The sequence below is a fragment of the Plectropomus leopardus genome, chromosome 3, assembly GCF_026936395.1.
Source record: "Plectropomus leopardus strain MGB_pleo_1.0 chromosome 3, ASM2693639v1, whole genome shotgun sequence".
NCBI classification, from domain to species: domain Eukaryota; kingdom Metazoa; phylum Chordata; class Actinopteri; order Perciformes; family Serranidae; genus Plectropomus; species Plectropomus leopardus.
The window spans coordinates 11,636,699-11,653,239 of record NC_142178.1 but is presented as its reverse complement, the minus strand read 5'-3'; the positions used below and the strand labels follow the sequence as shown (position 1 = coordinate 11,653,239).

Below are 16,541 nucleotides of genomic sequence, written 5' to 3'. Positions count from 1 at the left end.
CCACTGTGTTTCAGTCCTAACCATCCTCTTCATCTTTTTCCCCACAACACAGGCTGCTCTTTATTGATCTGTTTATGTGTGTCTGCTGTCTGGAGCTGCTGCTCAGGACGGACTGTATGACATGCAGAGAAAATGAGAACATGAAGAAAGACAGATAAAAAGCATCCCGTCAGTGGCAGCTGACCACCGTCATAAAGGACAGTGTTGTACTTGAGAGTCTAACACACAGTGAAATTAACAGTTTAGCTCACCTTCCTCTGACACATGAACAAACAATGTTCAGGCTATTTCGGCTGTTCAGGAATATTAGCGCATTCTTGTGGTGTTGGAGTAATTAAAAAAAATGACACGTGAACTTGCCGACATTAATGTTATCAATGCAGAAACATGGCGGAAGAAAACATTTGTCTGGTTTATGAGAAGAAACTTTTGATTAATGCATGTATTATGTATCAATTTTACGCTCATGTAATTTATACTATGGTTTTAGGTAGGAACCTTTAGTCATTGTCTGCATAGAGTGCCCTTGATTAGTTAGAAAAGTTATTTATTAGCGTTAACCCTGATAACAAGTCAGGTAAAGCAATATTTTACCGGTTTTAGGGAATATATTGGTGCAGCAAAAAGACTAGGACACATTCATTTAGTATTATTAACCTTCAAACTGTTTCTGGTTTAAACGCTTTTCGCAATTAAAAAAAAACACCTCTTTGGATCTTTGAATCATCCAGGTTGTTTCCACATTACGACTTAAAAGCTCATTAGCACACCGAAATGGAAAAACAACTTTCCAACTGGGAAATAGGACTATCAGGGGAGCACATTAATGCAGCATAATTACAGCTTGTATGTCAAAATTATACTATTTTTGTATTACTTCATGTGGTTTTATGTCAGTATTTTAACACTGTTCTGTGTTAAAGGACTACATAGAAGACTTGTATCCAAAAGTGCTGGCCTTTCAGGGCGTTTGTCCACATAGTGTATGTCTTCAGCAGAAAAGTGATGGCACGAGGTCTGGGAGTGATTCCTCCCAGCACTTCATAAAAAAGCACTAACAGAGGATCAACTGCACAGTTAACAACAAGCTTAGAACCCGTACAGTGATAAAAGCACAACTCTCACTAACAACGATCAGTGTACGTCGCCCTATCTGCTCCCACAAATGGACTTTTCTGTCTTTGTTGTGATATTTTTTGGCTGGCATATCGTACAGGAGCTAAAGGTGCCGCGGTGACTTCACCAGCACCGAGAGGCGCTCGGAGTGGCTGCAGAAAAAGCCGGAGTGATCTGAAAACAATACCCTGGGCGCAGAGCCTTTTCTCTCGGTAGCAGCACACGCTCTCTGCTCACAGCAAACAACTGAAAAAACATGCCGGTGCTCAGAAAAAATGCTATGTGGAAACAGACCCTTACAGTGCAAACAAATACTGTAAACATTTACACACAAGGCGAGTAACCATTATTGACTAATAAAACAAAAACAATTCTACTGGAACTTGGGGAAGTTGGAAGGTGTTTGTCCAAAACCATGGCCATGAGTGTGTTTGGCGTCACTGGTGCTCCATTATTACCTACACAGTAAGTGTCAGCTATACTTTACATAAACTCATTTATCCAGCCAATGAAACTCACCCTGTGTGTCGTCATTGTGCTCTGTGGCCTGCACAGCCTTGCGGATTTGCATGCGGATGATGTCAATTTTGGTCTTACTGTCCTGCAGCATCTGCTGGGCCGTCTGCAGCATCTTCTTATCCTGAGTGGATTCGGGACAAAAGGCAAAGTACATGATGGGAAGGTGAAGAGTAGAATACGAGAAAACTCTGAGCAGCATAGAGGAGTCCTTTATCCCTTTTTCTTCATTTATTGTTATTATGGGCATTTAATTTTCAGTAAAACAGAAAGGGAAGTGGAGGTACAAGAGCAAGGTGGAATGGAAAGGTGACACTGATGCTGCATTAAAGAGGGGGGAGGGGATTTTTTAAGTAATCAAATGATGAGATGTGTGCATTGGCGAGGGGGTTTTGTGTGTCACAGGTCCTACACATTTAGAGATTATCATCTGAGTCAGCAGATTGCAAGGTTGTGGACACGACCTGTGCATTGTCAGCCAACTGGGGGAGGGGTTTACCGCGTACTATAACCTACAAAATGCTCTTTACATTGCCCTGTCTTCATTATGTGCATCTTTGTCTGTGGTAATATACACCGTTCCCCTTGGTGAATGTGTGTGTACGGATTAAGTCAATGTCTTGTACCTTGGTGGATCCATTGGCGTAGATGGGGATCATGTTTTCAACTCCCTGTTTGACTTTGAGCTCGATGTTGAGCTGTCTCTCCAGGGCAGCGATGCGCTCCTTGTGGGCTGACGTACGACTCTCCGCCCCGGGAGACTGAGGACACTCATCTGCAGAGGGAAGGGAAAAAAGGTTGGAAATGTTATAAAAAGGAACATGATGAGGGTTCACATGGTCCGCTATAAAGTGAAAACACTCCTGTGGGAATTTCATGCACTTTCAAATAATGTGTGTCGTGACTTTTGGAATAGTCCAGCTGCCTTTACGAACACACATAAATCTGAATGGAACTGTATTCGCTACACTAAATATTCATAAGATAAAAATGTCAAGTGGATTTAATACCTCACAAATGAAGGTGTTTTATAGAATGAGGCCAAAATCCTGCCACAAAGCAGTCTTGCTGACTAATCTAACACGTCCTCTTTAATATCAGAAATAGTTTTCCACATACATACCTTTATTCTCCTCTCCTCCCTTCACCACGATGTGAGCATCCAGTTCTTGCAGCTGAGCGTGTAGGTTGTCCAGCTTACGGTTAGAGGAACGCAACTGGCTGTCCACCTGCAGGCAAGAGCAAATACAGGAAAAGATTATTTATGTTGTGAAACTGTGGACAGTGCGTGGACAAAAACAAAAACAACACACGCAAGAATGTCACAAGGAGCTCGAAAGAAGGCTTGTTGCTATTATGTTTCCTATTTTGATGTTGACTTTTTGTAGATGTCTGGTTACAGGCCTGCTCCTGTCTCAGATAGACTATGGTGATACCATTTACAGATTTACACTGCTTTAGTCAGACTGGACCCATTTCATCATGCTGCTTTGAGATATTTTTCAATCTCAGGCTGCAGGACTCATCACCACACATCGTACAGTCTGGTCGGATGGTCTTCACTTGGTTTGTACAGGATGCAGTACTAGTATATTTCAATAGAAGGCCATTCTAGTCGGTTTACCTACTAGGACTACTGTAAGTCTGTATTTCTCAGAATACCTACAATCTTTAGATCTAACAATTGGCTATGCTTACAGGGATAGTTCACCCCAAAATGAAAATTCAGTCATTATCTACTCACCCTCATGCCGAGGAAAAGTCAGGCCAAGTTATACAGTCAACAAAACACTGCCAGAGGTTCATCGGGAAAAGACGTTGCACTCATCTCCCGAACAACAACACTTGGTTTACTTTTGATGAGCAGTATGGAAACATTTTATGGTTTTATTATTTATTTATTTTTTTTACTTTTGAATCCGGGTCACCATTCGCTTCATTAGGGATATGGGGATTTTCCCTGTGAACCCCCAAAAGTGTATTGTGGGCTATAAAACTTCACCACAGTTTTCATCATCATGAGGGTGAGTGAATAATGAATTAATTTACATTTCTGTGTTAACTGTCCCTTTAAAAAGGTGCCACCTATGCGCACTCACACTGGAAAAAGAAGATTTTAACATCCGTCAGTCTTTTAATTACCTGCAGGCTAGACTCAGTCTGGACTTCCTCAATTCTCTAACCAACTTCACACGAAAGTTAACGGAAGTTCACGAAGAAATTTTTTAAGCCACAATGTATAACAATCTTGCCATGTCTTGATACTTTTTTGTCTGTTTGTGTGGTACATTATCTTTTGATGCATGGACAGTAGTTTTTACTCTGTACCGTTCGTGATGTATTGTTTTATATTTTATTGTAAGTTTGTAATTGATGCGTACTCAACATATAACTTTAGCCAGATCACTACTGAAAGAGATTTTATCTCAGTTGGGTTTATCTGGCTAAATAAAGGTTGCATAGAAATTCTGTCGTAATCATGTTTCATGAATTTGATGCAGACATTCTGCAATCTGAAGAGAGCTCAGCATTCCTGTCAAGCTAAGTAAAACAAATTGAACCCTTGTAGCCTGTTGAGTAGAAAGGGAAAACTGTTAAAGGTCTCCACTCACTCTAATCAGACAGGTGTATTTGCTCCTGGGTGATCAATTTTTCCTTAGCTTTGAAAAACCCTCTTCAAGTGGAAACAGACAACTTTTTAACCCCATCTCCTAACATTTTCCCAGTGGTATTATTTTAGCACTGCTGTTGCAAACACAACTCCATCGTTTTCTGTTTTCCTCACAGCCTGGCACACACTTTGCACAGTTGCTTTGGTTATTGCACCTCCCACCATTTCCATTATTTTGGATAGTAACTGCAAAGAACTTAAACCAGCACTCTCTGGTGACTGGGAGTAGCTACTGATAGTTACCAGGGAAAACAAAAGTGCTACCCTCTTCCTGTTTTGATCCTGCAGGGGTTGATGCACTTCCTTTGTGCCGTAAATCGAGCCTTCTTTTTCCCAGGAGATCGGACTCAGATGCAGACAGAACTTCAAAGTGAAGGCGAGGTTTTAGCGAAAAAATAAAAACACAGATGGTGTCATTGCTCTATAGCCATTACACTGTGCAATCCACAATTATAACTTAGCTTTGTGTCGGCATATCCTGAAAGTGACTTCAGCTTTTTATCTATACTAAAATGCTGGTATAACGATCTGGGTATTCTTTCTGACAACATGACAGTGACTTGTATATATTTTATAGAGGTGCAGCTGTGTCCTGAACTGTGACCTAATTTTTTTCCAGTTTGATCACTGTCCGAAACTGAGGGAAAAATGTGGATAGCAAAGTGAATGACTTCAGTCTTTGTGTTCCTTTTCACTCAAATTTCATTCCACCAAAAATAGAAATGCATCTTTGTATACACATTGTCTTTAGGTTGAAAATCAAATTTAAAAAATTAAAACCTTCAACAGAATACAGGGCGTATAATTTCGTACGGATGCCACAGTTGTGACCCTTTGTTTTGTTTGCTTGTTGTCCTACTCCTGGACCCATCAGAGGTTGGTTGTGCACACTATCAAACTTTTTTGCGTTACAGACCAATTCCTTGACGCAGTTCTTCCAGTTGCTTTAGAGCAAAGCTTGTAACTCTCCAACTGCAACAGACAGAGCCGGTGCAGCTGTGCTGGGCAGCTCAGGGAAGTAAATGTATGAGCCAGTGTGGCATTCCTGCCCTGCCTCACACTGTGGAAATGTGTGCTCAGTGAGCCTTCTGCTGAGTAAATAAAGATCATAACACTGGTCACATGAAGCGTTTGAAAAGTGCCAGATCCTTCAGAGAGTCTCAACTTTCTGTAAGGACAAACAGGATAACAATGTAACATACCAGCATGTCCACCCCGTTCCTGTGAACTGGTATGATTCACCAGAGGTCCAGTCATTAAACTGGTTTCCCACGGTTGCACTAAAGTAAAATTCAATGACTTCACAACTTAAAAATCAGAGAACTTCCATGAACATATCATTTTACTCCTGCCTTGTTTGTGATGTTTTGGTAAGACACACTCTCATATTGAGTGTCTTGTAAAGTGTCCTTTTACAGATCCTTGATATCCTCTTTGCCCTTTCAAATAATCCACCGTCAGTTGGAAACCTGTTTAAAGACTCTTCCACAAACAATTAGACATTTATTTGGTATGATGAGCAAAAACAAATCTGGAGACTATTGGATTCTAACAAGTCCTGGTGGCTGAAGGCTTAAGACCCTTTTACACTGCCTGTTCAAGGCTGGAATATGTGTATTAAAGCTATAATTGTGGTACGGGGGGATGTTATGGTCTTACCTTTACGCCAAAAGTAGAGGTAGTTTGACAAAGCGTTATGCATGTAACCCTCTACGAGAGATATAAAAAGCAGCTAGTAGCAATTAGCAGCTAACTTAAAGAGAAACAACAGCCATAAATGAGCAAAAATTGGGAAAACAATGCGTTCTGGGAGCTCCGTACCCTCTGACTAGAGACTAACCACCATATAACGGTCAAGGCAAATGATTGTTATTGCCATGTTATGCCACTGTTATTGTGTTACTTGTAACACCTGATTCACCTCTTCTGCTTCTGCGATGCCAGCATGCTGTCTAAAATCACACACTGAAGCAGCATGATGCAGAGAAGGGACTTTGTTGCAGCCCTTCAGCAATCTCTGTGTAAAAAGGACTTTTAGGTTGATCAGAGGGCGGCTGTGGCTGACCTGCTGTGCGTTCCTCTTGTCAGTCGTCGCCCTGCGTAGGTTCTCAGCTCCCTCCTTGATTTTCAGCTCCTTTCGAATCTCTCTGCGGATTCTTTCTCGCTGCTCATCCAAAAGCTGCTGCACGCTGGAGTCGGAGAAGTCCGAGTTCTGGTCCAGGCCAAGCTGCTCCAGAACAGACAGCCCACCCGGGTCACTCTGGAGAGGAAAAAAGGATAAAGAAGTTGTGATGAATAAAATCTTTGCCAGGACAATAAGCGGTATACGAGGAGGTGTTGAGAGTGAGGGAGACAGAAGAGGAAGAGATGGTGAGCAAGATAAGGCCGTAATGGGAGGAAAGAGATAGAAAGGGAGAGACATTAGGGATGTTGGAAAAAAGGCAAATTGGTTAAAAATAAAAATACTACAAAAGGAAGCAGGAGGAGCAGTGAGGAATGACAAAAATCTAGTTCAGACAGTGTTTACAATATTTTAAAACAAAGAAGAAGAAAAGCTTTAGGGTTACTTAAGTTCAGGGATACCATTAGAAATGCCATTTTCAAGACAGTCTGTCTGCCAAATGGGCTAAAACTCGAGGCTATACTCAAACTTAAAAGTGAATTACAAAACCATCCCATGACATGAGCCATCCATTGTCCTTTTTCAGCCTTTTCTCATAAACCGGTCCCTCTCCACTGGGTGACAAATGCCACCAGCATTTAAACTTTAATTGCAAACACACTTAAGTTCCAGTAAATAATTGGGCTCCAGAAGTTTCTACTCACTTCCTGTCAAAAATCACCTCTAGCTGAGACTCATCCAGCCAGACACACAATCAGGAACCGAGCAGGAGAGACAGAGCGACAATTACTAGAAATCCCCGCAACTATTACAGGAACACACGAATCAAACAAACAAGCCAGCAACACTTCACCTCTGAGCTGTCCTCATCCTCCTCGTCACCATGCCAACACATAGTTCACTCCGCTACGATGACCCCAAAAGAAAAATTACAGATGGACAGAAGTCTGTGGTACACTCCTGAGCTCTGCAAATGCCACATCGAAATGAGGTGGAAGGAGAAAAACGCTAAAAAGACATAAAGAGAGGGAGAGTTAAGTGAGGGAGGAGGGGAACGCCTCCCAAAGAGGATATCCGTCCCAACACCAAGCTGCTCAGGCCTTTCCTGTTTCCTCTGCGATTTTGCTGCTGTCAGTGGAGCGCGAGACGCAGAGAAAAGAGGGACAAAAACTTTATACATCAAGCGCACATCCTCAACTCTCAGAGGTTTTGTAAATTAGTCCTGGATCTGTGGCAGCACGACGTTCCTCAGCTGTTTTCAGACACACCGATTAATCCGATCTGGCTTCAAGTGAAACTTTTTTTTTTCTCCCACTTGGATCGGTGATATGATCTGGAGGGCGGAAACAAGGGAAGGATGCGTTTTCTAAGTACTGGATCAAAGCCAAAGAGAAAGATCGGGATGCATTTTGACTATCTGCTTAACTTCTTGTTTCCTCTGGGCTCCACATCTACAAACCACACTGGTGATTCCCCTTCTCCTACAGAGAGACTATGGGACGTAGTCTCATCTGAAAATAGGGGTGGGGGGTTTTAGCGACCTAAAGCTAGCGTCCAATAATCGTCCAAAAAAACTGGAAAATGAGCTTACAGTTTACGAACAGCATAATAACAGTGATCTTACAGGTGAGTTGTAGAGCTGCAGCCTGGGAAGCAGAAAAATCTACCCTGCTTTGGGCCAATCACAATCATCTATGTCTCATGGTAGATTCGATAAGATCAACTTGTGAAGGCCTTCACACTTTACTCAAAATATGTGATGATGTCATTTTTTGCTCAGGCACCTTTGTGTAGGGAACACTGCAGCGTGTACAAACCTAGCTTTGTAAAAAGGTGCTTTATTGAGGTCTTTTTTGAAAACAACCAAAGAGGTTGAAGCTGATGTGAGACTTCTTTGCTGAAGTACTATTTTGCTCGTTCACGGGCTTATTGATGCTTCACCATCTCAGCTTTGTCAATCGCTCAGCGCTACGTCACATTACGTTGCTTTGATTGATGGTTCGAGAATGATTTGCAGATGTAAACAGAGAACAAAATGTGCAAACAGAGATGCAGCAGAATTTTGATCATGAACCGTGACTCTCTTATGTTTTTTAAACTGGCTGCTGAGCTTACTGATCTTACAGTGGGCCACTATATTCTGCCTCATTTTATCCTGTATTATGATGATTAGTCCATATGTGGTATGTTGTTTAAAATAATCAGGAAACTGTCAGAATTTTGACACACACCATCTTTTTGGCTGTCACTGTATAATCAAAAACAGTTTCGAATTGACGACCAAAGATGTCAACATGTTTTTTTTCTCAAGATTGTGAGTAACCAAGATCACACGGTGTAAGAAGCGGCCTTTATTTTATCCATCTCATGCAAAATTATAATTTTTCTTCACACAGTATATATCATTCCGAGTGTTACACAACCGAGAGAGAGAGAGAGAGAAGAAGAAGAATTGCAGGCAGGAAGAGGTTAACAGCTCGCACTGTACTACAGCTATAAATTAATACAGGCTGATAAGGTGTGCTGGCAGATTGCCTGATGGCTGCCCATAAATGGATGCATTATAGGAGCTACAGTGCCTTGCGAAAGTATTCGGCCCCCTTGAACCTTGCAACCTTTCGCCACATTTCAGGCTTCAAACATAAAGATATCAAATTTAAATTTTTTGTCAAGAAACAACAACAAGTGGGACACAATCGTGAAGTGGAATGAAATTTATTGAGTAATTTAAACTTTTTTAACAAATAAAAAACTGAAAAGTGGGGCGTGCAATATTATTTGGCCCCCTTGCGTTAATACTTTGTAGCGCCACCTTTTGCTCCAATTACAGCTGCAAGTCGCTTGGGGTATGTTTCTATCAGTTTTGCACATCGAGAGACTGAAATTCTTGCCCATTCTTCCTTGCAAAACAGCTCGAGCTCAGTGAGGTTGGATGGAGAGCGTTTGTGAACAGCAGTCTTCAGCTCTTTCCACAGATTCTCGATTGGATTCAGGTCTGGACTTTGACTTGGCCATTCTAACACCTGGATACGTTTATTTGTGAACCATTCCATTGTAGATTTGGCTTTATGTTTTGGATCATTGTCCTGTTGGAAGATAAATCTCCGTCCCAGTCTCAGGTCTTGTGCAGACTCCAACAGGTTTTCTTCCAGAATGGTCCTGTATTTGGCTCCATCCATCTTCCCGTCAATTTTAACCATCTTCCCTGTCCCTGCTGAAGAAAAGCAGGCCCAAACCATGATGCTGCCACCACCATGTTTGACAGTGGGGATGGTGTGTTCAGGGTGATGAGCTGTATTGCTTTTACGCCAAACATATCGTTTTGCATTGTGGCCAAAAAGTTCGATTTTGGTTTCATCTGACCAGAGCACCTTCTTCCACATGTTTGGTGTGTCTCCCAGGTGGCTTGTGGCAAACTTTAATGAGACTTTTATGGATATCTTTGAGAAATGGCTTTCTTCTTGCCACTCTTCCATAAAGGCCAGATTTGTGCAGTGTACGACTGATTGTTGTCCAATGGACAGACTCTCCTACCTCAGCTGTAGATCTCTGCAGTTCATCCAGAGTGATCATGGGCCTCTTGGCTGCATCTCTGATCAGTTTTCTCCTTGTTTGAGATGAAAGTTTGGAGGGACGGCCGGGTCTTGGTAGATTTGCAGTGGTCTGATACTCCTTCCATTTCAATATGATTGCTTGCACAGTGCTCCTTGAGATGTTTAAAGCTTGGGAAATCTTTTTGTATCCAAATCCGGCTTTAAACTCCTCCACAACAGTATCTCGGACCTGCCTGGTGTGTTCCTTGGTCTTCATGATGCTCTCTGCGCTTTAAACAGAACCCTGAGACTATCACAGAGCAGGTGCATTTATACGGAGACTTGATTACACACAGGTGGATTCTATTTATCATCATCAGTCATTTAGGACAACATTGGATCATTCAGAGATCCTCACTGAACTTCTGGAGTGAGTTTGCTGCATTGAAAGTAAAGGGGCCGAATAATATTGCACGCCCCACTTTTCAGTTTTTTATTTGTTAAAAAAGTTTAAATTATCCAATAAATTTCGTTCCACTTCACGATTGTGTCCCACTTGTTGTTGATTCTTGACAAAAAATTAAAATTTTATTTCTTTATGTTTGAAGCCTGAAATGTGGTGAAAGGTTGAAAGGTTCAAGGGGGCCGAATACTTTCGCAAGGCACTGTACATACCAGACTCCTCTAATGAAAGCTCATCAGCCAAAACAAATGTTCCCACTTCCTGGTTTACTTCTGCATTATACTAATAAATGACATAATGCACATAAAATTAGCTTTTCTTGGCTTTAGGAAAGTTTTATAAATGTAAACCTCTATGGATTGGAAATTCATAATGTTAAGACCAATTATTGTTTGCCAACAGCTCTACAGATGCCTCTTTTATAATGGCGGTCTAACCAGTGGTCACCTGTGCCACATCCAGCCGTCTTCAGAGTCAGTGACATCACCAGAGCTGACCAAAAACAGGAAGCTGTCAATGACAGACCCATGGTAATTTCCACACCATGTCAATAAGGGGCATTTTTGCTGTTACACTATGACCACGGACAGGTTTGGAGCCTTGGAATAATAGCCCGGTCTGTTGAAAATGATTAAATGTATTTTTTTCTCATAGATGAGGAATTTGAGTGCACAAAGAGTGGACTGATTAGGTCTATAATTTTGTGGTCATTCTGCGGTTTGTCGGTCTTTCTACACAACACTGACTCACGTCTCTCTCGACTCCTCAGCTGATCTGCGTGAGCCTTGATAAGAAAAGGAAGGTGAAACCGACTGAGCACGGGGAGTTTCACTTCCTGTGATCTGTAGAGACAGACTGAGCCCGCCACAGTGAGCGGTTTCTAATTTACTGTTAGCCAACGACGTCACTCTGCATTAGAGCTTTACAACTTATTTTGGAAAATCATTATTTACTACCTGTTGTGAAATCTGCAAAAATGACCCATAATTTAGCATGTCTGTTGTCATGTCTGTGCCTTTTATCGTCATTGTGGCTTTAAGCCTTTTTCTTTTTTTCCCCCCAAAAACATGGGAATTGGGCAATTTAAGGAAGAAATTACCTAAAAATGTGCAATTACATAATTATGATGATTATAGATATAGTTTTCAGGACATTTTCCCCCTACCTTTAAAAAAATGTTCTAAATGTTCTATTTTTTTGCAATTTGCACACCATCTCTTGCCAAGCTGCTCATTCTCCTTTTTTTCTCACGTTTTCAAAAGAAATCACACCGTTTTGCTCAGGGTTTAAAAGTTCAAATGCCTGTGAAAGGCGTCTGAATGCATCACAAAAGTGAGGTCAATGCAGGTTTCAAAGGCTTAATTAATGCAAGTTAACTCCTCACAAAGTAAAAATTAGATGAACTACTTTCGAGGTCTACGTCAGATTTAATGAATCTACTGATAAGGGTACTTTCTTTACCATTCTTTACTCATCTTAAGTGTTAACTGTCACCAGATTGGGAGGTTTTCATTTTCTGATTTGTTTTACTTTTCCTGTGTTAGTGGCATGTCTGAAGGGACGGCAATGTTGGGCCGCTACTTCCGTGAAAATGACGGTCTTATTTTGTGTCTCTTTGTAGCTATTTTGTGTCTCTCTTTGGTTGTTTTCCACTCTACTGTAGTTGTTATCAGCTATTTGAGGTAATTTTGTTGCTTTTTGTGGGTTTTTTGCCTCGTCTGTAGATATTTTGGGTCCCTTTACAGTTCTTTTGTGTCTCTTTGTGGACTTTTTGTGTCCCTTGCTGGTCGGTTCATGTTAATTTAAGTGGCATTTCAAGGGGAGCCCCTGACACTTTGGGCCCCTGAGCCAGTGTCTACTATGCCTGTTTAGGAATTCATCCATGCGGCTGACTGAGTCTTGATGTAGTATTATGTCCACGACAAAAAGCAATACACTACATTCCCATGAACTGAGCCTTCCTCTCCTCTTATCAGAATATATGATTTTTTTTTCACTTCCTAAGCCATATCCCTGATACAAAGGAGTTGTAAAAGCTTACAGACAAATACATTACTTCACAAACAATTATACTGGACGAGCAAAAAGCCCCACTACAGTACTTTTTTACTTAATTGTAGACAACCCTTATAATGATTAGACAGTTTCACGGCTCTGATCGGGCCATTTGGCAACAATATTGGTGTTCCTTGTGCAAAAAAAGGAGCCTGTATGCACTTTAATTACATCTGTGCAAGAAACCTTTAACCTCCCTTTTAAGATAAATCATGCTTTTACAGAGAAATCTATCAGAAGCGACGATCAGCCCTGACTCCGACTTTAAGACTATGCCTGCAACATCGGTTTAGTCTATCAGTCTATGCATCTCTTGTGTGATGCAAATAAACATTTTCTCAGTAACTGCTCTTCAAAACCACTATAAAAACCCAGAAAAGAACAAGCAGCCAGTCATCCTGTCACTCCAACCCCTCTGGATGTGTCAATTGTTCAGATGGTGCGAGCACGTCTCCTGTTGCTTCCAACCTTACACGTGTTAAAGACGTGTTAACAGCAGCAGATGTTGATGGGATGTGTACTGACACACATATATATGTAGTGTGGAAAAGCAACAGCAGATGAGTCATCACAGACCAGTCACACAAAGACACACGTCTCTCGGACTGACACCTTTTCAATGAACTGAGCTCAGCAGTTAAAGAGAAGGAAGCTGATACAAACACAACATTCATCTTTCAGTCGTTGACCTGGTGTAACACTACAGAAGATGGCAACAGCTAACGGGCATGAATGACTCATCATCCCATGCAGCTTGTTAGTGAACTGGCCAGCGGAGGAACATTCTGCAGTGGCGTCCCGGGAAGTAATGACGGGCTAATTCGGTAGATAACAGCGCCAAGCGAGGCTAATTCAATCAGACTGTGTGAGCAGCGTAGAGGAGCCTCGGGCTGGACGGTGAGGGACAAGACAGAGCATGGGTACAGTGCAATTCTGTGTGTGAGTGTGTGTTAGCATGTGAGGACAATGCCTGGATTTTTCCTACTGAGCGATAATGACCACTCATCGCAGAAACTGTGTCCACGCGAAGGTCATGGAAAGGCGTGGTCGTGCGAGCGTACATGACATGGGCAAAAATAGGAGGAAAGATATTCACTTTTAATGACTGTAGACACACACACTGACACACACACATAAACCCGTCTCACTTTCCAGTGAAACACTAGGACGTGTCTCTCGGGGAATAAGGCCACAGAGCTCAGCCCATTTCTGACTGAAGCCCGTGTTATTACAGAGGGTGTGATCTGTGTACTCTCACGGCTCTGGTGCACTCACTCAAAATCTCCTGAATATGATACGAGGTGAAAATGCCAACGTAACTGTGACTGAACATTTGCTCCGCAACCAGAGGGAAAGAAAGATGAGTTTTGGCTGTGCTCATATTCACAGAAAAGGAAGAAGGAAAGAAAATATTTTTTACAGCAACAAGTAATCATAGAATGAGGGATGGTTTTGGTAACTGGCATAAAGGAGGAAGGACGGATAGATGACTGTTTTCCATTAACAGATGAGTATTGATGAGGGGCAAATAAATTCCTGCTGAGTTTGATCATCTTCCAAAATGACCAAATTTATTAAAAGTATTCTCCCATCATCAAGTTCTCACTGTCATTGCTTTCATATTTGCATGCATACATGCCTGAGAAACTAACAGATATAATATTTTGGTGCATTTAGAAAGCATGGTTCTTTGATTCAGCATTGGCTGCAACAGAAGACCGAATCATTGTGACGCGATGCTAACAACAACAATCACTTCCACGTAGACAACTGGCGGCTGAACACAGTTACAGATATGTGAAATTGGCAAAGTTGTTGATTTCTGTTTTCATTTTTAGTCGTAACAGTCATTTTTAAATCGATGTTTTCTGCTGTGTTTATGTTCTCTGTTACTTTGCTAATGTCTGTGATACACAAAATCTACCAGAATGGAAGCTCAGCGTTGTATGGCTGAGGATGGGGTCACAGTAAAACATATTTTACCATCTAAATTAAAAAAAAAATCTGTGAAAATGTACACTATATTTGAATATCTGCTATGCTGGACCGTACAGATGAATAATACTGTGATTTGGAATATTCTTCCTTGTAAAAACCAGGTGCCTACATTACCCACAATACAACTTAACAGCCCAAAGGTCAGTCAGTAACTCTGGTGCTAGTAAAGGCTGTGATGGGGCTGCTAGTCTCTAGCAGGCTACAGAGGTCTGATACACTTGCTTCTTTCTAAATACATCCCCAGATTTCTTCTTCTTTTTTTTTTTTAATTTTCAAAACTGCAAGTGACATCAACTGACGCAATTTATCTGACCTCACAGAAAAAGCCTCTTAGAACTTTTTTCCACATAGACAGCAGAACTACCCATGACCTATATACAGACTTCGATGTGTAAAATCTGAGGAGTTCCCCTTTAACTTCAACCTATCATTAAGACATGCAAGTCAGAAACAGAAGACACAGCAAGTTGACTGATTATATGGTGTGAAAATGTCACACAAAATTTGGATATGTTCTTCTTGCCTCGTTGAACAGGCTGCGGCTACAAAGGCCATTTGGGGATTAGGAAAACACATGCGTGCACACTTGCGTCATGAAATAAAATCGCATGAACTGCAGTTTAGTTTATTAGGATCTCCATTCGCTATAGCAATGCTTCAGCTATTCTTCCTGGGGTCCACAAAACAGACTTTACAAAACGACAATGCAACCTTTACAACCTGCATCATAAAACAAAACCTCAAACAAAAGGACAAGACTTAAATCAAACACAACCTTCTGAAAATCAGAGTGGTGAAGGGATGACACTGGTTCCCTCGTCAAAAACCTTACGGGATTTTTGAATGGGATTTTTGGTTATCGCCAAAAATAAGCTCTCTGGTGACCTACACATTTCGTTCAGCGTGATAACCTTCACAGATGAACACCACTTTTGTGAGTTTTGAAGTGTAAATTTAATCACAAGAAGCTATTGTTAGGCTATACACGAACAACTTCGTGGTTGCATGTATTAAAAGTCACCACTACACTGTGAAAACACGTTAAAACGCGATTGAAAATTATTATAAAGGATACATGTACAAGTTCGAGTGCAACTCTGTAAAGCTGTGAAAGCGGACAAGTGGGTTTAATGAGTTTCTGTGTCCGCTGTGATGACGTTTAATGTCCCAGACAAACACTGTAGTCTTATTTGCAACCACCCTTTTAAAGATGAGTAAAACCTCAAAAGTTCAAAAATCGGGTTTAAGCGTATGTATTTTATGTTGCGGAATAAAACTTCTAAATATCTTTAGCCTGTGTTAACCACAGACCTTATTTAGGGCATTTTACCGAAAGCCCATTCAAAAAACCCATAAAGTTTTGGACGAGGGGATCGGGAGTGCTAAAAGGCTAACGGACTTCTGCGTTTTAGGACTCATTACTTCACCCCTCTATGAGGCTAACAGTTAAGTGCCACAGACTGCAGTTCCTCTGATGGCCACTTGAGACTGGCTCCAAAAGCAAGTCAATCTCCAGAGACCCGCCCATGTTTAAATACCCAACTTTCTATATGAATCAGCAGCTTAAATGTTATTTAGGCTTAAAGTTATGCATAATAGAGGGCGTGATATTTGGTTGTACTAAAAGATACTCAAAGTCAAATATTCAGTACACCCCGTACATAAATCTTGGTTTTAATGGTTTTAACCTTTTTAACCTTTTTTTTGTATTATCCCAGGTAACCATAACTGTAAATGCACAGTGCTAACCAAGCTAGAAGCTAGCACTTAGGTTTGCTTCACCCTCTCGTCTAAATATGGCCACTTCTGGCTCCAAAAAGCCAAGATGGCAAACAGCCAAAATGCCAAACTCGAAGCTTCAAAATGGGTAATGTCATGGTGGCTAGTATTTATACAATTTATGACTATAACACACACACACTAAAAAAAGAATACTTTAAATAGTTCATTTGACTGAAGTGCCCCTGACACATTATGGTCATAATACTGTCCTGATCACTCTAGTGTTTAAAAAACAATCAAAGAACAACAAAACAATCCAATAATAGCCCTAAAATGACTGAAAAT

At 41.2% G+C, this 16,541-nt stretch overlaps 1 protein-coding gene across 3 annotated transcripts in view; it reads right to left on the bottom strand.

Moving 5' to 3' along the window:
• pkn1a (protein kinase N1a) overlaps positions 1-16,541 on the bottom strand; it is a 66,035-nt gene that overhangs the window by 21,714 nt on the left and 27,780 nt on the right. For 2 of the 3 annotated variants that reach the window (XM_088075592.1, XM_042484774.2), the window contains exons 1-5: positions 7,279-7,435; positions 6,369-6,563; positions 2,756-2,861; positions 2,259-2,407; positions 1,636-1,756 (exon numbers count right to left, since the gene is read on the bottom strand). In XM_088075592.1, the coding sequence (XP_087931718.1) occupies positions 1,636-1,756; positions 2,259-2,407; positions 2,756-2,861; positions 6,369-6,563; positions 7,279-7,320 (613 nt within the window). In that variant the 5' untranslated portion in view covers positions 7,321-7,435. Of the gene's footprint in view, positions 1-1,635; positions 1,757-2,258; positions 2,408-2,755; positions 2,862-6,368; positions 6,564-7,278; positions 7,436-16,541 lie in introns of those variants that run through there. The other variant, XM_088075593.1, reaches the window with a different exon arrangement.